General features: G+C 33.4%; 1 protein-coding gene across 1 annotated transcript; it reads right to left on the bottom strand.

Annotated features, from left to right (window-relative positions):
- Positions 1-1,610: 1,610 nt before the first annotated feature.
- LOC123705732 (E3 SUMO-protein ligase RanBP2-like) lies at positions 1,611-22,195 on the bottom strand. The gene is made up of 11 exons (XM_045654716.1): positions 22,007-22,195; positions 21,710-21,935; positions 15,762-21,388; positions 15,396-15,538; positions 13,458-14,902; positions 13,164-13,363; positions 12,730-13,065; positions 12,296-12,649; positions 4,025-4,228; positions 3,662-3,784; positions 1,611-2,486 (listed from the first exon to the last, which is right to left on the bottom strand). The coding sequence occupies exons 1-11, from the start codon at positions 22,073-22,075 to the stop codon at positions 2,442-2,444; spliced, it is 8,772 nt and encodes a 2,923-aa protein (XP_045510672.1). The 5' UTR covers positions 22,076-22,195; the 3' UTR covers positions 1,611-2,441.
- Positions 22,196-22,738: the final 543 nt, after the last annotated feature.

Here is a 22,738-nt window from a genome sequence, read left to right on the forward strand (position 1 = left end):
ATCTTTTGACTCTGTGGTAAGACTCTTAGGCCGGGAGATACTGACACAAAATATTGGGTCATTTGTACAAGCGCTCTGACCATTTTTTTTATTTTGTCACTGCGTTCTTAGACCCCTGAAGAACCGCCATACTGTTACAAATGACCCAATATTTTTTGTCAGTATCTCCCGGCGTGGGTGTCAAATAAGGTTTGACGATACAAAAATCTCCTTGGTTTCAAGGAATTTACAAACAAAGACTAATCTATTTTTCTAATTTTTATAGTATAGGAGGTAGCAACGTTGACAAGTGAGCATTTTAGTATAGTTGGTTCTTTGATTGTGTTTGATATGCTGTTCCTCTTGCTTTTTCGGTTAGAGTCCGGGCTGTCTGGCTGGCCGCAGTGGTTGCGTTTAATAGTGCGCATCTTATCTGCACAGGAAAATATCCTTAATTTAAAGTCATTTTTTAACGCGTAATTTTTAATCTTTTGCCTTTAGATAGATCCATTAGACATACATTTTTTATTGCAAGACGTTTTTTTCGTTGTTAAATAGGTGCCAGACGCAATTTTTATTTCAAAATAATTAAAATATCATCGAAATAAGTGAAATTCCATCAACATGAGTCCCAGTGAAGGATAAGTAATCACTGTGTTACTTATACTACATATAATATTCATTTTACTATTTACAGTTTTTTTGCAACAATCTACCATATCGCTTCCTTTTCCCAACGAACCTCAAATAGGACGTTAATGTAAACTTGATAAAAACCAAATATCATCAAGAAATTAAAGACTTTTTAACGGATTTTAAACGCGATTTATTCATTGTATTATTTTCCCAAGTCTTTAATTTCAAAATGTATAATACTCGCGTAAAATCAAACACTAGAAAATACAAATATCATCAAATTCATATTTATACCCAAAAGTGTAATAAATATGAAACCATCTATTAAAAATATTAGTTTACTAATTATTCAATATAAGTATTAAAAAAGGATAATATAATATAAATAATAAAGTTATTACTTACCTTTTAAGCGGACTCATGTTGATGTAATTTCACTTATTTCGATGACATTTTAGTTATTTTGAAATAAAAATTGCGTAAGGCACCTATTTTACAACGAAAAAAACGTCTTGCAATAAAAAAATTATATCTGAAGGATATTTTCCTGTGCAGATAAGATGCGCACTAATAAACGCAACCACTGCGGCCAGCCAGACAGCCCGGACTCTAACCGAAATAGCAAGAGAAACAGTATATCAAAAACCCAACTATACTAAAATGACTTTTTTTTAAACGTTGCTAGCTCCCGTACGATTAGGAAATATTGCTTAATTTTCTTCAATTTATATATAGGGAACTTGAGCAAAATAATTTTGTTTATATATCAGGCTGGATCTTTTTGTATTATTTTTAATGTGAGCATACGAACAGCAACTGATGAGTAATAATGCAGCTCATGGCATGCACTCACTTTAACATATATAAATACATAAGTATTAAATCAACAAGTAACTTTTTCTCAACAAGTAACAGTTTTATTTTGAAACAAAACTTTTAAGTATACTATTCTGGTTTATATGAGAAAGGGTGAATAATAAATGAAAGATTGAATATTCGTATTAAGTATTTTATTGCAGTTAATATAATAAGTAGCATAATTTACAATTCAAACGAGAAAAGGAAATATTCCTCAAATGTGCCTTGCGTATGTAGTTAACAATTATTGTTTTTGATAATAAAATCTTGTATATCTGTCACCCGGAACTTACTTTCTCATGTTATCGTTCAAATTCCGAGCCTCTCTTTGCCACCATGATTATTTCACGAAATTGATGTTCAATGCACATGGAAATCAACATATTTTTGCAAGTATGTACTTATAAAATAATCAAAAAGACCTGACCAATAAAATCAATAATAATAATTTACACAATATTAATTTATAACATCACATTAGATACTTAAATATTTCCTTTTAAAGGAAAAATCAACAAACATTGATCAGATCTTCTTGTTGATAAATGAAAAATATGCTTGATTGGAGAGATATGATATTACAATTAACAATTATAATAATATTACACTGATTGTCAAAACTAATGTTTAATCAAGCTGCAATGATTGAAATTGAAAATAATTGTATTATTATTTATTAGCAATAAACACTGGGCAAGATATTATTAAAATACGAAAGCAGAGAAAATAATATTTAGAACTGTACAAAAATCAACTGCAGCTTGCTACTTAATAAATTTCTATAACGCCTCAAAAAAAAGACACACAGATTTTCCGCATTTGTCAAAAATAAAAAAAAACACGCTTCGAGCAAAACATAATACTTTACTACAAGACATACACCGAACTTCACAACCCTTATTTATAATACTACAACTAGTCGAATTACATAGCTAAAATTATACAAGACAGAAACTACGCTAAAATATTTAAGACTCGGGATCATTTGATACATAGGTGGACGCTTTACTGGTCTGAAAAAAAAAGAAAAATTTAATGTGATGTGTGAAAAATATTAATATAAATATTAAATATACATTATCTGGCCAGATTCACTATTTACAAAAAGGTGATAAAATGTTTATCTTTTTGACATTTCTCATTTGAACGGACACACAAACTAAAGTGAATAGAAGTAATTTTAGCAAAAGATGTGCTTTATGCTCTAACTTGCTCTAACTTAGCTGGTCAAGCGTTTTTTACACAAGAATTATCAATTGAATAACGTAAACGTAAAACGTAGTAAGTACAACAATTAATAATTAATATACTTAAGAACGCGTTATCAAATCCGTCAAAAATAAGTTATAATTCGGTATTCATTTTTTGATGAAAGTAATCTGAGTGTGTATTAAATAAAACTAATAATTACCACAAATCAATATCTCCTAATCACGGGAAAGTTATAGATATTAATGACGTTGTAAAAAATTAGGTATCCGTTTCCTATTCACTAAAATTGTCGATTTTAGGACTTTATTCAGGAACTAAATAATTATCTGCTACTAAATACATCATTTTATTTCTTAAAAATACAATAGGTAGAGATATGTAATGTAACAACTGTTAATAAACCTTTTTTAATAAAATATATAATAAGTTCACAATACAAATAATTTAAAACCTCAGAATAAATAAATGAATTAAATATGAATCGTCAAATTTTCATTCATTTTTTCTTGTTCGCACGAGTTTTAACGCGTCAGTATGTATATGTAATGTTAAGGATTATTTTATGTTGTCACTCTGGACACTGCATAGAAACTTTTATGAAAACACGTCCTTAAGCGCTAGACCGAATTTATTTAGATGAGATTTAACATTGACCAATACGTCTACACTAATATTATAAAGAGGAAAACTTAATTTGTTTGTTTGTTTGATTGTAATGAATAGGCTCATACTAGCACTGTACCGATACACTACTGGACCGATTTTAAAAATTCTTTCACCATTCGAAAGCTACATTATCCACGAGTAATATAGGATAGGTTTTATCCGGAAATTCCACGAGAACGGGAACCATGCGAGTTTTTCTTTGAAACCGCGGGCGGAGCCGCCGGCGGAAAGCTAGTTAAGTATAAAAAGCTAAAAATAATTTTGTATTTTATGTAAGAAAATAACAGAAATAAGTACCTATATGACTTACCTCACAACTATCATAGAATTCCATTGTAGTCTCACTATCGGGAAAATAGACAGTAACCTTCTTGTCAGCCGGCGTGTTTCTTGTGTAATCTATACCTGACCAAGAGCATGTGTCACCAATAATCTATGGACAAAAATATATAATTAAGAAACAAGATATTATCATGGATGTCCTAAACTGTAACGGAATTAGCTATCCCAGCATATGTTTTTCTGGCCTACTCGGGTGTGAAAAATAGATGTTGGCCGATTCTCAGATCTACCCAATAGACATACAAAATTTCACGAGAATCGGTCCAGCTTTTTCGGAGGAGTAATTTTATATTTATAGAGAAGAGACAGATAAGAAGAATATTTTCCTCACCTGAAACTCTGTATCGGTGTGTATAAGCATGTCGGCGAGTATTTCGCCGGTATTGGAATCGGTGACGAGTATCTTGGGCGAGCACACGTCGTTGTCGAACAGCACTTGCACGTGCGCGTCCTTGCACGTGCTCTGCGCGCCATCCTCCTCGATAGCCACCTCGCCGTCGCACGCGTAGTACACCGCTGACTCTTCCTCCTCTTCCTTTAATTTCCATTACACCACTTTTTAGACTATGAATATTATTTAGTCCATATGTTATACTTTGGAGTGTACTAATGTGTTACACAATAGTACACTTAAGAGTGAGTTACACTAAAAGTAATGTCGAATTGTGCTAGAAGCTTTTATTGCCTCATACACAAATGCGGTGAAACTTAAATATATAGATTAGCTCTACTACAGTGTACTTTGTCTACTTATGTACTTATTGTCTTTTTTACATACTTTGTTAGATTCATTATTATGTTCATGTTTACTTTTACAAAGATTTATCGGATCTTAATCAGGTGAAACTGATAATAGTTGAGAATAATTTTATCTATTCGTATCTGTAACCATTGTATGAGAGCTTTTTCCATAAGTTCAACTCAAGAACCAAGTTATTGTCAATTCCTACTTAATATTACAGTAATAAATAATGTAATATAAATTTGAAATAAAAAACAAATAATAATAAAGTAACTGTCACAGTTCTGTCTGTCTGTCTGTCTCCTTGACAGTCATCTCTTCTTCACTCCTAAACCAATTTGGATGAAACTTGATACACAGATAATTAGAAAACTGAGAAAGGACATAGGTTAGGTCTTATACCGAAAATTCCACGGGAACGGGAACCATGCGGGTTTCCCTTTGACTACGCAGGCATAGTCGTTGACGGAAAGCTATTAAAAATTATTATTATTATTATTATTATTATTATAGATATCTCCACGGGCACTATGTTGATCAAACGTGCCATATAGTTAGTAATTATTTGATCCGTTTTCACTTGTTGATCCGGTTGGTATTTGTGGATCCATTGCCACACCACCGTTCGTATGTGGATCCGAACGGAGCCACAAGTGTAACCATCAGTAATAATAATAATTACGTGCTTTTTATACAAATCCACCTTTTTTGCGTTTTTGCTCTTGTTGATCCGATTCAAATGAGCCAATCAGAGCCCACCGAGCTCAGCCATTGGTCGCTTGCGGCCTTAGCCATTTGAAGTCTTAAAGACATTTATTCCCGTTATAGAAACGTATGTTGCCGTTCGCCTTCCATAATTTGTTCGGATCTTCGGGAGGGCAAGATAGCTAGCTCGTCTATTAGGATAGTGGCGATTTGATGTTGAGATTATAATATTTGTATTTATGTTTTTATGTAGCGCTTTGCGGATGAACATACCTACACGTATTATAAAAGTATAATTGTTTTAAATTCATTATTTTAGTGTCGTCGTAGATTTTATTTAGTTAAAAAAGTATAGTAAAAGATAGTTTTAACGATTTTATTTTGTAAAATTTGGAGTGGCGCTAATTTATTTTTGTAAGCACTCCCCCATACTTCTATTAAATACATTAGGTGCGGCTTTACTAACGTGTTGTAGATGGTGTGGCGTAATTTATGAGGAATGCAAGAAGTAATATTACGCAGAGATCTAAGAAGTGCTGATAATTTATTTTTTAGGTGGTCGATGTGATGATTCCATTTTAGAGAGCTGTCGATTCGCAAACCTAGTAGATCGGGAGTCATTGACACAAAATTTCGAGTCATTTGTAACAGGATGGCGGTTCTACAGGGGTCTTAGTACGCAATGACAGAAAGAAAAATGATGGTGTGAACGCTGGTACCGGCGGCTTAGTCGCGTGGGCGTTAGTCAAACTCGTCGGAAAAATAGCGAAAGTCAAACGATTTGTAACACAAAAATTTTAGCCGATAGCCCATAAAAAAGATGTAGACGGTAGTGTCATGCCATACGTTTCCGGTGTGACATAAAGCCCGCCATACCGACGCGAATGCGTTGATTTAAAAAAAACAATTCAACCATTGTATTGTGCAATTCAAATCGTATACTTTTATTTTCTTAATCATTTACTTTGTATCCTTTATCATTAGTCACTAAAATTTATTTTGTTAACTTGCCAAATATAATGTAACATGGAATTTGCAAGGGAAGGCACTGCCTTCTGAGATATAGGAATTACCTAGTTCAGAAGGCAGAGCAATATTGTAATGTTATATTTGAAGTTACTAATAAATTTTATTTTATTCATTATTTTATTGGTACCAGGCTAACTTTTGCACAGGTAACCATCGTCGTGCAGCCATTTACGAAAATCGCCATGCATCGCCATACTTTTCAGACGATTCTAAATGGTCGCCATACCGCCGAAATGATTTTGTTTAATTGAATGAAATGTTGAAATGAATGTTTAATTGAGTATTTGAATAAAAAAAATTTATTGATTTTTTTATGTATTTTAAAACCTTATTATTAATAATATTGATATTTAATGCAAAAAACTCCAAAAAAATTTTTATCAATTAAATAAAAGCAATTAAAAATTGATGAAATTTAAATTAAAATCACGTGACTATAAACGCGCCATGACTGGTCACCATAGATGTGACGCCAAAATGTTACAGTTGTATACGTTTTTCTATCAACTTCAATGAGTGAAAACTAACATTATGACGTCACACGCGCCCGGGTGACGCTTCGGGAGTTGTCGGTGTGTTTTCGGTACTGGATTCAAAGACTAATTTTTATTTTGAAATAACTTTTGAATTATTGAAAAAAAAAATTAAAAAAAATAGTTTTGTTATAAAACTAATATATAATCTTTCCATTTAGCACAAAAATTTTTTTATTCAAATACTCAATTGAATGAATTTTGTTTACTATTTGTTCATTTGAGCATACATATTTTTCAAATAATGTACTAATACGGCTCAACTCCGACCGAATATCCTTCATATCATCATTACATCTGCAATCTTGTTCTAGCGGTTGTTTCCGTTTTCTGTAAGTAATTTAAGTATCAGTTGGCGTAGAACTCGTAGAAAACGAACTTAGCTTCGATAGATCGGGATGCGATCCACCGGCAGTACCCACTGCACCACTGCTGGTTAAACGTGTTGGCGATCTGCGTACACTCATATTTACTCCGCAATGGATAATTTGTGCAAGAATATGAGTCGTCATTTGTTTTTGACCTAAATCTAACATTTTAATTATTTTATCAGATTGATATCAGAATCAGGGCAAAGGCGAACGCTACACGTCAATAAATATTATGATAATTATCTTGATATTTACTGATGTATCTTAGGAGGGATCACAGCACACCCTACACCATCAATACGTATCGCGTCAGTACTGAAACGTTCTTTGTTTGAGCCAGACGTGATGACGGCAAGATAAATATTGCGATGTAGGTCCTGGGATCAGATCACAAAGAGTTCCAGAAATCCAGCGATATACAGGGTTAGTTCTCAATGACCGGCCAAATTTTCAGAAATGGTTCAGAATCGATAACATTTTAGAACTAATGAAAAAAAAAAGGTTTTTTTTTTTTTTTAATTAGATTTCATTCCTGTCCACCACTAAAAAGCGAACGTGTGGACATTACAAAAGCAACAATTCAGTTCAACAACCTAGATAGGTAGAAGTTAGCACACACATAAATTTGGCAATGCGCGCACGCACACAAGTGCATTGATTCTGGGGGTGTTTACGATTTAGGAAATTTTTAAGACATTTTCAAATGAATGCTATTATTTTTATTTAATTTTATTCGACAATAATGTTTCAAATGCACCTTTGGTTTAATATCTAGATCTTAATTTTAAATTTTGGCTGGTCATTGAAAACTAACCCTGTATTGTGATCCTTCAATACACTACCCTACACGTCAATAAATACCGTAATCCGATAGTAAATATTGACGGATCACAATATGGATCTTACGTGTAGCGTTCGCCAAAGAGTTGCCCTGTTTCAAGAGGTAGGTTGTTATTTGTAGGTTGCATACTACTTGAGAATTATCACCGTCACTGTATGACGAAAGGTTCGTCCAAATATCTATCTTTTTAGGGTTCCTTATTTTTAGTTTCACAACGTTTTCTATAAGTTTCAATTGAATTACGGTCATGCAAGTGCATATAAATGGAACAGATCAACATACATACAACAGTCGGGCTGGATCAACTTAGTGCCCAAGTTGGTATTTATATATATATATATATACTAGCGGTCCGCCCCGGCTTCGCCCGTGGTACATGTTTACGTTTTCTCTACATAAGAACCATCCTCGTACTTCAAGGAATATAATAAAAAAAGAATTATCGAAATCGGTTCAGCCGTTCTCGAGTTATGGAATTACAACGAAAAGTGGCATTGATTTTTATATATTAGAAGATATATTACCAACTTGGGCACTAAGTTGATCCAGCCCGACTGCCGTGCATTCCTGACTCCACCTTTTCCCCGATATTACTCGACTCCGGTTGCATAGATCTTGCCCGGAGTGGCAACGGCGCAAACTTTTGGGCGATGTTGCCAAACGTATTCGTGGAGAAGTTGATATACTCAACATTTTTATTGCTAAGATCTCGAACTGAATCGACTCCGTAACGGCCGAAATTCAGAAACCCATAAACACTTGTTGGCTCCGTTTTATATACCAAATCCAAAGTCGTATGTTGATCATTATCATTTATATTATCAAAATTACAGCTTTATTTGATCCGACAAAACGAAACTGTATATTAAGTAACGTAGATTAATTTTTCGTAAACCCTACAGTATTTGTTGGCTCCGTACACAAACATATTATAGTTAGGTAATGTTCCATACATTGCTAAATCCGCCTAGACTAGACGAACTCGACTCTGTAACGGTTCAAATTTTGAAATGCTCAAACACTTCTTGACTCCGTTTTATATACCAAATCATAAGTCGTATGTTGATCTGTTCCATTTATATGCACTTGCATGACATTGACATGGGGATATGAAATTAGGGCTAGCAAAAAATCTCCTGAGTTTTATGGAAGTTGAAGAAGTCGACCGTAATTCAATTGAAACTTATAGAAAACGTTGTGAAACTAAAAATTCGGAACCCTAAAAAGATAGAGATTTGGACGAACCTTTCGTCATACAGTGACGGTGATAATTCCCAAGTAGTATGCATCCTACAAATAACAACCTACCTCTTGAATCATCAGTAAATATCAAGATAATTATCATAATATTTATTGACGTAGCCTATGCTCTGATTCTGATATCAATCTGATAAAATAATTAAAATGTTAGATTTAGGTCAAACAAATGACAACTCATATTCCTGCACAAATTATCCATTACGGAGTAAATATGAGTGTACGCAGATCGCCAACACGTTTAACCAGCAGTGGTGCAGTGGGTACTGCCGGTGGATCGCATCCCGATCTATCGAAGCTAAGTTCGTTTTCTACGAGTTCTACGCCAACTGATACTCAAATTACTTACAGAAAACGGAAACAACCGCTAGAACCAGATTGCAGATTTAGTGATGATATGAAGGATATTCGGTCGGAGTTGAGCCGTATTAGTACATTACTTGAAAAATATGTATGCTCAAATGAACAAAAAGTAAACAAAATTCATGAAAACATTTCTGAAGTAAAAACACAAATTACCGAAATTAAATCGTCCAATGAACAATCCTTGAATTTAATTCGCCAAAATACGAATCAAATCAATGAAATTAAGTCATCAGCATGTATGATAATTACTGAACAAAACATATTGAAGAGTACTATTTCTCAATTAGAATCCCAGATAAACTAGGGTGAGAGTAAAATAAAATCACTGGAATTAAATCTTTAATCAATAAATCAGTCAGCCAATCCATCGGGTTTTACGTCTAAAAATCAACTTCATATAATTTAAAACTTAATCAAGGAACTACGGGACAGAAAGAGCCGCGAAAAAAATGTAATTTTTACTCGTTTCCCAGAATCGACATCTTATAACTCAAAGGAGAGGAAATCTAAAGACAACTACGAAATTTTAAAAAATTACCTCACTAATAAGTTCAGACCTACCGAAGCCAGTAAAAAAATATATAATTATAAATAACCTTAATTCAAACTGTAGTACAGGTCTTGATGGTATTACTACAAAAACAATTAAATGCATCAAAGAACAAGTAGATAACTGCGTTAAAAACAACCGACTTCAAACTTGCACTTGCAACATTTACAAATACAGACAAAAATGCCCATAAAATAAAAACAACTGGGCCTATCCGAATAAAATTTTTATGGGACCAATTCGACACCATCCCGCATCGAACAAAAAAGAATCACGTAAATCGGTTCAGAAACCTCGGAGTAATCGGTGTACATACATAAAAAAAAACATACCGGCCGAATTGATAACCTCCTCCTTTTTTTTGAAGTCGGTTAAAAATTAAATCATACCTTAAGCGACTGTTTTAACCAAGCCATAAGTCAAAGACGTTTTCCGGACTCGTTAAAAATAGCGAAGGTAACTCCTATCTATAAGAGTGGCTCAAAATTTAAACCTGGTAACTATAGGCCAATTTCGGTTTTGCCAGTATTGTCAAAAATATTGGAGAAGATTTTACACACGAGATTAGAAAAATATTTAGACTCATTTAATTTTATTTCAGTGCGTCAATACGGATTTAAGCCAAAAAGTAACACTCTGTCAGCGACTATGGACCTAACTATTAAAATAAAACAGAACATTGAAGCAAACAATATAGTTTTGGGAGTGTTTATTGACCTACAAAAGGCCTTTGATACCGTTTCTCACGAACTTTTAATAAAGAAATTAGCATCCATTAACATTAATGGTAAAGCACTAGATATGCTGAAATCATATTTTAAAAATCGATCATGAATAGTTAAAATAGATAACCATGATAGCATTCCCTTACTTATTACATGTGGCATACCACAAGGTTCGATTCTAGGCCCATTGCTTTTTTAATTTATATTAATAATTTCCAAGATTTAAAGCTAAATGGTCACCTAACACTTTGTGCGGATGACACCTGTCTGTATTATTTTGGTCCCTCTATACATGACATGATAGCGCAAGCACAAAATGATTTAAATAAATGAAATAAATAAATGCAATCTACTAAAAATAAATATATCTAAATTCAAAGCTCATAACAAAATTATTCCACCACACGCTCCACTTAAAATTAACGGTGTTGTATTAGAACATAAAACCCCCGAGAAATACCTAGGTTTGCGAATCGACAGCTCTCTGAAATGGAATTGTCACATCGACCACCTAAAAAATTAATTATCAGCACTTCCTAGATCTCTGCATAATATTACTTCTTGCATTCCTCATAAATTACGCCACACCATCTACAACACGTTAGTAAAGCCGCACCTAATATATTTAATAGAAGTATCGGGGAGTGCTTACAAAAATAAATTAGCGCCACCCCAAATTTTACAAAATAAAATCATTAAAACTATCTTTAACTATCCTTTTTTAACTTCTACAAATAAAATCTACGACGACACTAAAATAATGAATTTAAAACAATGATACTTTTATATTACGTGTATGTTCATCCGCAAAGCGCTACATAAAAACATAAATACAAAATACAAATATTATATTTTCAACATCAAATTATGGAAGGCGAACGGCAACATACGTTTCTATAACGGGAATAAATTTCTTTAAACCTTCAAATGGCTAAGGCCGCAAGCGACCAATGGCTGAGCTCGGTGGGCTCTGATTGGCTCATTTGAATCGGATCAACAAGAGCTAAAACGCAAAAAAGGTGGATTTGTATAAAAAGCACGTAATTATTATTATTACTGATGGTGACACTTGTGGCTCCTTTCGGATCCACATACGGACGGTGGTGTGGCAATGGATCCACAAATACCAACCGGATCAACAAGTGAAAACGGATCAAATAATTACTAACTATATGGCACGTTTGATCAACATAGTGCCCGTGGAGATATCTATATAAATACCATAATATATATACAATACATAATATATATATATATATATATATATATATAAATACTAATATTATAAATGCGAAAGTAACTCTGTCTGTCTGTCTGTCTGTTACTCAATCACGCCAAAACTACTGAACCAATTTGAATGAAATTTGGTATGGAGATATTTTGATACCCAAGAAAGGATATAGGCTACTTTTTATTGCGAAATATGTACCACGGGCGAAGCCGGGGCGGACCGCTAGTATATAAATAAATTATTATGTCTTACTTCATTGTAATAATCTTCTGAATCACCAGCATGTTCATCATAATCGTGTTCATAATCTTCTTCATCCTCATCTTGTTCCTGTTGTTCTTCAAAATGCACTTGTTTAAGGCCTGCACTTGAATCCGAACTTTGAAATATACCATTTTGTTTATTGTCATTTTCTGTACTCCTATCTCTATTTTGCGAAGTCGTACTGGATTGACCAAAAGCCGAACTCAATGAAGACATTGCTTTATCAGCTCGTGCACTGTCCTGTAGATGCTTAGGAAGTCTAAGTGGGGCAATACCTCCGACGGGGTTTTCATTTGCTTCTTTCTCTTTGCGTATAGCTTCAGCAGCAGCTACTTGTAGTTTCTATATCAAAAAAAAAAGACATCACATGACAAACTATTGAAAATAATTTTTAAGATATTTGAAATCAGAAAATAACTTACCCGAACACATTCAAGTACTTTTTCCTGGAACTTAGTGGCCAAGTCAACAGACTTGAAACGCACAGCAAGAGTCTCCTGTTCACCCGCGCTATCTGCGTAATTACGACCAGCCCACGTCCACGCACGATCTGAATTCTTCATAGGAAATAGCTCCAGGTCCATGAATAGCAACATATTCAATACCGCCTTGTGCACTTGTTCCCGTCTGAGTAGCAAACGATATGTTTTTCTCTCTGGATGATACAATATTTTCATTTCCCCAATACCACGTTCTTTCCATTCACGAGTTTTTTCATCGAAGCGGTATAATTTACAGCGTTCGCCAAATAATTTTTCCTGTAATAATGAAATTAAAATAAAAGGAACAACATAATAAAATTGTATGTTAGATGTTGCCTTAATGTATAATGTTATCAACTTAAATAAATACATGCCTCGTCTTCTTCCCCAGTGGTAACAACAATTTTATCTGGCAGTGGAACTATGGGCTCATAGTGCGGATCATATTCATCTTCGCCAGTGGCGCTCGTATTAGATTTTTCGGCTGTATCATTACCACTTTTACCCTCCTCTTTGCCTGATGCACTAACAAAAAGCTGTTGCCCAGCACCTTCCCATTTAAAATCGGCTTTTTCTGTAAAATAAAGGAAACATTACATAAAGGTTATGTATCAATTGAGAATTATTATTATCACTATTAAAAATAATCATATGTTATTGCTACATACTTTGAATGGCAAATTCGCTTGTACTCGAAGATAATTCTGCAAATGACAAGCAAACATCAGGTATCTTTAATGCTTCTTTGGGTTGGCCATTGTTATCAGATTTATTAATAGGTTTTGTGTCCAAATTTGCTGCTGCAAATAAACTTTTTGCCCCAACAGTGCCTTTTTCTTGGGTATTAAAAAGGTTATGAGCTATAGACGATTTTTCACTAGTTGCAGACTTGGTAGCATCTTGAGCATTAGGATTTAAATTACCAAATGAAAAAGTAGAAGATTGGCCAAATATTCCACCTGAAGGTTTGGTTTCGTTTGTTTTTAGCACCGTTGGACCAAATAAACTTCCTTGTGATGATCCACTGAACAAATTAATTGGCTTTTGTTCATCAACAGAAAATACTGATTTTACATCAGAATCATTTGGTTCATTGCTTTTATTTAATGTAGCTTTAAATATCGATGTATTTGTTGACATGCCCGAGTTAGAGAAGATGCTTTTTTGTGAGCTGGTTGGTACATTTCCTGTTGCAGAACCAAATAAATTTTTTGGCTCGGATGACCCAAACAAACTTTTGGGTTCAGCAGAACCAAATGATACTTTCGGTGCAGTGTTCTGTTGTTCTCCAGTGGTATTTAGAGCGTTAAACTTAGGAGCGGCCAAAATAGAGCTTTTTGTACCAGTAGTAGGAGTCTGTACAAAGCCAGCACTGACAAAATTTACTGGTTTAATTACACTACTTTCACTAGAAGTTAAGTCTGTGGAAGGTTGGTTTTTAAAAAGCCCACCAAACATGTTAAGTTTGTTTCCAGTTAATGCATTCTGCAATGTAGAGGGTGAATTATTTTCATTATAGGGACCTGTGTTTCCTAACGGTGTTTGGAAAATAGAGTTATCCATTGTCTTGTTAGAGGCTAAGGGAGTACCATAGCTACTAGAACTACTTCTTAAATTAACAACTGATGATTTTATAGGAGTTGTTGCGTCAGCTTCATCCTTGTTGTAATCGTCAGATTGCGATTGAGATTTTACTGCTTGTTCCGATTTTTCATCGTCGTCTTCACAACCTCGACAACCTTCACATGGGCTTTTATTTTTGTAGGTATAAAAGTTTTCTGGTAACATCAGTTCTTTGGCCTTTTGCTTTTCTTCAGAAGATGCTTGTATTTCAGATACAAAAATTACCTCATCCTCTTTTATAACTACATCTTTGTTTTCTACTACATCACCATATTTATTTTTGATAGCTTGATCAACTTCCTGTTTAAATTGCTGTGCAATAGCTTTATTTTGGAATCTAAGACAAAATTGTTGAAGTTGCAAATCTCCATCACTATAGTCATTGGCTGCAAACAGCCATGTTTTTTCATCTTTTGGCTTATAAATGACATCCGGAGATAAAACATGATTGAGACAAATTTTATGAACTTGTTCACGGCGCATTACAATCCTAAAACAATACAATCACGCTTAATTATTTTTCCAATAGAAATAACGCCTTCATAGCCTAATAGATGATTAATTTCTTCTAAGAAACTTATCTGTAAACATACTGAGGTATGCAGCGGTGGGACAGTAATAAGCGTATGCAGAACTAACAGTACAAATGTATGACATCTAATGTTAATCAAATCCAGTACTTGCATCGTGCATGAACCATTGGTAACAATATAAAACATAATAAACAAAGTGTATAATTTTTAAATTAGATAATATTTTATTTAGAAATCTTAGAAAGAAAGAACTAACTAACTTAACAACTACGTTTCTTCTTATTATATTAACATTTTAAGTAGTAAATAAATTTTATTCATATAACTAGCAATAAGTGGTGCTTTAGGAGTGTTCACGAAGATTTCTACTGAAATTGTAAATTTTACAATTGACAGCATTTCATTTTTTATATTAACATGTAAGAAAAAATCATAAAGTTAGAAACATACCTCAACTTGCCACTGTCCTTATGTTTTAATATTTTAACAATTCCTATACCACGTTCTTTCCACTCGCTTGCAGTAAATATGAATAACTTTGCTCTATGACCATATAGTTCTTCTTCATTTTCTTCACCAGTTACAACTTCAACCTTAAAAAAATAATAATGAGAATCAATAATGCATCGCAAATAATACATAGTGTGAATTTTACTTTAGTTTCATAATTGTCTATGTTAATGTTGTTTTGATAAAAATTATATGAGGCTAATATAATGATTCTTCAGCATTTTCAAAAAGTAAATAAATTAAAAATGACATAATATTCTAACTGTTTAATATATTTTAATACAAAATTACGTAATAAAAACGTACCTTATCAGGCATAGGAATTACAGGACTGAAATGAATATGGGCTCCTTCATCTTCTGACACATATTCATCATCTCCACTTTCTTCCCCTTTAATACTTTTTGGAGATTTAAGAGGACTCTTGCCTTTCACAGGTGACTTGGGCTTAAATGCAAAATCAAATGTACCACCCTCTTTTGATCCAAATGTGATTGCATTTGAAGGTGTTGGTAATAAAGCTGGTTTTTGAGCAGGGAGGTCTTTTTCATTTTTATTTGAATTAATATTTGCTTGAACATCACTGAATACAGAATTTTTTGAATTATCACCAAATGCCTTAATACTGAAATCACTGTTAGGCGAAATACCAAACTTAAATGTCTGGGAAGCATTTGCGTTAAAAAGTGAGGATGTTGATACATTATTTGGTTCATTGGACTTTTGAGGTATGCCAAAAGTATATTTTGGGGTAGAGGTGTTACTGAATATGGATTTGACTTCAGTACTGCTAGAGCCTGGGTCTTTTGAACTATTACATGCTGGACATGTTTCAACATCTTTTTCATTTCTAACAAAACATTGTTTACATTCCCATGAACCTTCTTTGGGTTTAAACTTATCACCCCACCCAGATGCTATTGGCTTATTGGGAACTGATTCTTTTGTAGTTGACACTTGAGGATTTATACCAAAATTGAATTTTGGAACATTTTCTTTTATTAGATTAGAGTCAGCCTTAGTTAAATGCGGCTCTTTAGGACTATTGCAAGCAATGCAATTTACGCCATCGCCTTGATTACGAATAAGACACTGATTACATTCCCAAGTCCCAGGTTTTGCTTTAAATTTATCACCCCATGTGGAATTAACATTTTCTTTAATATCTTGGGGTTTTGGTGTTTCACAGCAGGCACATTTTGTAAAGCTTTCTAAATTATTTGTATAACATGCAGTACATTCCCATGATCCTGGTTTTAATTTGAATTGATCACCAAATCCACTTTGGTTATTTTGTTGGGCAATATTCTTTTCTTCTTTAGCAGCTTTCATATCATCACCTAATCGAGATTGTGCTGTTTTTACAGCATCCATAAAATCATCACAAATTTGCACGTTTTTAAAGCGTAAGCAGAAAGTTTCTGGTATTAATTCACCATCTGAAAAATCCTTGGCACACCATGTAACAGCTTTATCCATATTCGGCATCTTTTGGAAAGTAATTTCTTTTGTAACTGCATGATTACAACAAACTTTCATAATTTGTTCCCTTCTCATAAGCAAGCGTAACTTTTGATTATTATCTTTATGGACCAATAGTTTTATATTTCCTAAACCACGTTCCTTCCATTCTTTATTACTTGCATCAAATCTTAGCAATTTTGCTCTATGCTCAAATAATATTATTTCGTCTTCTTCCCCTGTCTTTTGATCAACTAAAGCTGGTAAAGGTACAACTGGTTTAAAATCAACTGTTGGTTCAAATTCCTCAATAGTATCTGAAGTATTTAGTTTGTGTGATGCTTCTTCGTCTTTTGGTGTGTCAGTTTTTTGGTTAGATATTGAACTGAAAGCGTTGGTAAATGGAGAACTATTTGCTGGTTTAAATGTTAATCCACTGAAGACACTAACCTTGGTTGTCACCGGTTCTACTGTTTTTGTTTCCTCTTTTGCAGTTTCTGTAACTGTTTTAAATGAAGGTGTAGTACTAAATGTAAATCCTCCAATTACTGTTTTTGTTGGTTGTGATTCCTTTGTCTCAGATTTTGTTTCAGTTTTTGTCACTGTTGTGGTAGTTGTGGTTTTAGTTACTTCATTTGTTTTCGTAACACTGCCGGCAATAGCTGAACTTTCAATTCGTGCTTTTTCAAAAGTGTCATAAAAGTTTTGTGCAATCTCAACAGATTTAAATCTTATACAGAATTTCTCTAGGATAACTGTTTCTTCTGCAAAGTCATTAGCAACCCAAAAGTATGCCTTAGTTTCATTTTTCATAGGTTTGATTTCCATTTCAGGTATGATTATATGGTTAGCACAAATCTTATGGATTTGTTCTCTTCTCATTAGTACTCTTACTTTTCCTGTGACATTATGTTTGAGAAGTTTCATTTCCCCTATACCTCTTTCCTTCCATTGCTTATCTATAAATCTAAATAATTTAGCACGAGCAGAAAATATTGCAGTCTCATTTTCTTCACCTGTAGTTACTTTAACTTCAGCTGGTAATGGTATAATTGGTTTAAAATCTGGACAAGGATCATAATTTTCTATTGAGGTATTGCTCCTTTCAGATAATGTCCTTGATTTATTTAAACTAGTATTTGGCGAAGACAATGTAAATATCCCATCGCCTGCTGACTTGGAAGAATCATTCAGGCCTAAGAAATTAGTATTTTGGTTTGTTGTTAAAGTACCTGGCTTATTCCAACTTGAAAGAATATTGCTTGAAGTAGATGTAGTTATATTTGGTGTTGTCATTTTAGTATTTGATGGAAAATTAAAAACTGGTGGAGCTGCTGAACTAGTTTCAGTATTAATAGGCATTGGGATTTGATAGTTGTGTGGAGTTCCTTTTATGTGTTTTTGAGGTATTGTCACACTCAGTATTGGTGCAGGAGCAGAGGTAGTAGGCAGTGGATCGGAAGATGTTATCACTACATTCACAGGCAATGTTCGAGAGGAAGTTTTAACATCCGAAACTTGTTGAATAACCTTACTAGAAGGAATTGATGCAGAATTTGCTATTGTTGATGAAACATTTGATATAGGAGGTACATTAGGAACGGGTTGAACTACAGCAGGAGTAGGTGGTATTGTAGGTGGAATCAACTGAGAAACATCAAGGTACATTTGGTCAGGAGTTTGATAAACACCTGGATAATTCACTGGAGCTCTGTTTGGATCGAACATGGTTGGTGCACCAGGGACTGAAGAATTTTGGGTTAGTTGAGAGTATTGATTATATAGATTATAAAGATTTTGACCATATAAATGATATGGATTAGGTGGTACTGGAAATGGGGGTACTAGTCTTTGCGTGAATGGAGGCATAACTTGGGGTGTAGCAAATGGCATCTGATTCCCGAAAGTAGACGCATTTTCATTTGCCCTGTATTCCTCATCCAGGTTATAAAGATCACTTTCGTTGAGGGTCTGTTCTGAAGATGATTTCTTCAACTTGTTTACTTCCTTTTTAAGTTCAGCAATTTGTTTTTTCAAATCAGCAACATCTTTACATTCATTTCTACATTCAGAAACTTGATCCTTAACTTGGTCAACTGATATTTTTAGAAGCTTAAATTGTTCCGTAGTATTTTCTATATTTGAATGAATCGTATTTATAATTTGATTTCCTAATTTTCTGTTTTCATCAAACCAATTCTTTGTTTGTTCCATAAAATCATCTATAGTCGAGTCTCTTTTTTGAAGATTTTTTATCTGTTTCTCAATTCTATCAAGCAGATGCGGATCAATATGAGTGTTGTCGAAAACTTGCGAATCTAAAGCTGTACGATAATTTGTTGAATTCATATTTGATAACTGTTTACTTGACTGTTTTGGAGTAGAACTTAGATTGCGACTAAATTGAGAAATACTTTTGGAGACTAAAGGAACATTTTCAATTTCAGATACATTCTCATCAGAAGAATATCTTCTATCGCCATCATTCAAAAGCGAAACTGATAAATTTTTGTCTATCTTGCCAAGACTAGATTCTGTATTTTCAATTAAGCCTTGGATGTATGAATACAATGGCAATGTTTTATAAGATTCTTTTTCCTTAATTGTTTCGAGTGCTTTGTAAGCATAAAGTTTGGCTTTATCTAATAATGTTGCATATTTGGAATTAATTTCGTTAAATCTTGATGTGCTCTTTTCTTCATCTGCCAGTTTTTTGTATGATTCACTAAGATAATAAAAACTATCTGCAGTAGTTAAATCAGATAATATTTCAATAGCTTTTACATACTCACATTCATTGTAATGGCTTAAAGCTACAAAAAGCTTACTCTCTTGTAATAGTATATTTAAACCTTTATTATCAAATTCTTTGTGTGTATAATCAAATAATCTCTGTGCTGGTAATTTGATAACAGATTTACTTTTCAACTTTTCTAAAAGTGGTATTGCTGAAGTGTAATATAATTTTGCCCTAGATTCATATACATTTTTCTCTTCAAGTGATGCAAGTTGAGACAGTTTATCAAATATACGTCCAAGGGTACATAACAGTTCAGGATCTAGGCCATGGTTGTCAATACATCTTACAACCTCAATTCCTCTGGTTAGTGTTGAACGGATATCTGTATACTCAGTACCCAGTTCATTTTGACTGAATTTATATGCACAATCCCACCACTTAATCTGTGGCAGTGAGCAGAGCAGGTCTGTTATATTGGCCGGTATGATAACTGGAGCATCAGCTGGAATATAATTAAGTTTACTTTTTTGCTTTTGAGCAGTTATAGCAGCACTGTATAGAAAAGCTAAAATGTCTAACTTGTTTAGGGTCTCTGGACCACAAGTTGTCATTGTTGGTTTAAGCATATCAAATATGGTACATTTGAAATCAGCAAAGTCATTGTAATTTATTAATATCCACACAAAATGGTGTAGTGAATTTGGATACTGTTTTTGAGCATCAATATCATATCCTTGTATTTCTACTTTTCTAGGAAGTCTTAATGCTGGAGCATTAAAGAAATTAGATGTGAGATATGACTCTGCTTTGTTTTTGTCTCCACTAGCAAATAAGTTGTCATAAATTTTATCTTTCCAATTTTTTCCAGAACAAAATTGGGATATTTGATTTAAAAATAACTGGGTTTTATCCTGGTGGTTAGCAAAGATGAAGTAACCAGATTGTGAACACCTATAAGTTCCTTCAAGGAACCATCGTAATACAGCTATTCTTTGTTTTTCTGATGCACCAGTAAGCCAATTAACATTGGGACTTATAGGTGATGATTGCCATGAAACCAGCATTAATATTGAAGATAATTTTGTAGCATCATGCCAGTTCAATTGATCTTTTTTAGCTTTTTTCAGTATAAAAGTTGCTGCTAGGAATGAGAATTGGGCACGGTGATGTTGTAATAGACTAGTATGAAATTCAGCTAACCCTGGTGTAGGACCAGCTTTTGTTACACTGGCAATTGATTGATCATAGTCATTAAGAAGTTCTCTAGATTCAATTAGACTTTTGCACTGACCCTGTGGTATTTCCGTGAGACTCAGTGTACAAAGCCTCTCCTTGACAGTCAGTAATAGAAGTTGAAATAACCAATCATTACTCTTATTGGAATTGCGTTTGAGAACTTCAGACATGGTTTCATACCATGCAAAGTTATTCAAAAATGGTGGTTTTGCAAACTCCACATTACAGCAATGGTCAAATGCTTCCTTCATTTTATTGGTATCCAAATAATGCTTCAATAAGCGAAAATGTAGAACTGCATCTTTAGGCCTAGCCAAGAGTTCTGACGTTAGAAGTTTGGTCAATGCTTCAGGATCAGGATTAGCAATGGTAAGAAGTTTTTCTCTTAATTTAAATGTAATTGGATGTTTTGGAAATGTTGCTTCTGCTTTTTCACACCAGTACTTTGCTCTTCCAGCGTCAATACTAGTATCATCATCAACTAGGATTGCACATACTGAAAAAGTCATGTAATTATTAGTATACATCAAAGTAACAAGAAAATAGAATACAAAATTATGTGAATCTTTGAAAAAAAAAGATATATTTGTTTTCCTAAAAACATTGTACTACTAATCTTAAATGCAAGAGTTCACCTACTATTAAGCATAGGTTATGAGTGTTTGAATATTTGTGATTATTTTTTTTATTTAAAATAAATAAAAAACGCAAATTAAACAGACTTCAGACCCACAATGGAAAAAATGTTATAAGTTCCGTTTTATTATATTTAATTATGGCAAATACCACAATTCAGGTGATGTAAAAGAATACTTACTATCTAAAATAATACTTGTCTGAGCTGGATCTAAATCAAGTGAAATTTTAAATTCTTCAAAAGCTCTGTCTTTGAATCCCATTTTTTGAAAAGTTTGGCCGAGAAGTTTGTGGGCTGCTGCATTGTTAGCTTTGTGGGTAAGGTATTGTTCCACATATTTTTGGCAGCTTCCGTAGTCGCCCACTTCAAAATATAACCGCGCGATCGAGTATGCTCTGGCTTTGAACTAAAACCAAAATAATATTATGTACTTTCATCGTAATATGATTTATAAATGAGTTAAACTTTAGTACTCACATCTTTCAGCGATAATTTCGACATTAGTTTTTCCACGTGTATGTCAACATCTTTTTTGTTTTTATACATTTTTACCAACAAACAATTATTTAAAAACAAGATAATTCTTTATAATTACAATATTATATGAAGTAAAACACATGGATCAGAAAACGGAAAATGCTGTTACACTTCATCACTATCTCGAAAGCGCAAAAAGAGTTTTATGACAGTTAAGCCCTGTGTAGCCTGCATACAAATATAGAAGTTCTATAAAATAAGCATATCGTAAGCGACTTCTATAACGTTTAGCATCACAAAAATACAATTTAATAACGTTTATTCTAATAGTTTAATGTAAACATAACAAAATAAATCACTGTTGTTGAAAAGAATAATTAAAAATTCTATTTAAACCTTGACATTCTAGATCCATCCATTAACTTACGGTCTTTAAAGTAACTGGCAACATTTTTTTTTAAAGAAACGTTGAATTTGAATTTTCTTTACGCCTAGAGCTTGCATATTATAGCTTGTATTAATTTTTTATTTAGTTTTATTACTACACGCCCCGCGAGTTAAGCAGTGGCTTCAGCTACCGTGGATCCAACCATCCATCCATCATCATTCACATGTCATTCACATTCTAAAGCAAAAACTTCGTCATAAGTAACTAATCACAAATTTGCAACAAACTACCAAACTATTCTCCTATTTTTATTCGTTGAATCCATTTACTATTAGCTCAATTAA

This window comes from Colias croceus, chromosome 2, assembly GCF_905220415.1.
Source record: "Colias croceus chromosome 2, ilColCroc2.1".
Lineage (NCBI taxonomy): Eukaryota > Metazoa > Arthropoda > Insecta > Lepidoptera > Pieridae > Colias > Colias croceus.

Excerpts from the sequence above, each read along its gene's own strand:
- LOC123705732 (XM_045654716.1), bottom strand. The coding sequence starts at position 22,075 with ATGTATAAAAACAAAAAAGATGTTGACATACACGTGGAAAAACTAATG. Across the intron at positions 13,066-13,163 it reads CCACTGGGGAAGAAGACGAG|GAAAAATTATTTGGCGAACG; the intron begins GCATGTATTTAT and ends TCATTATTACAG. Across the intron at positions 2,487-3,661 it reads AATTCTATGATAGTTGTGAG|ACCAGTAAAGCGTCCACCTA; the intron begins GTAAGTCATATA and ends TTTTTTTTTCAG.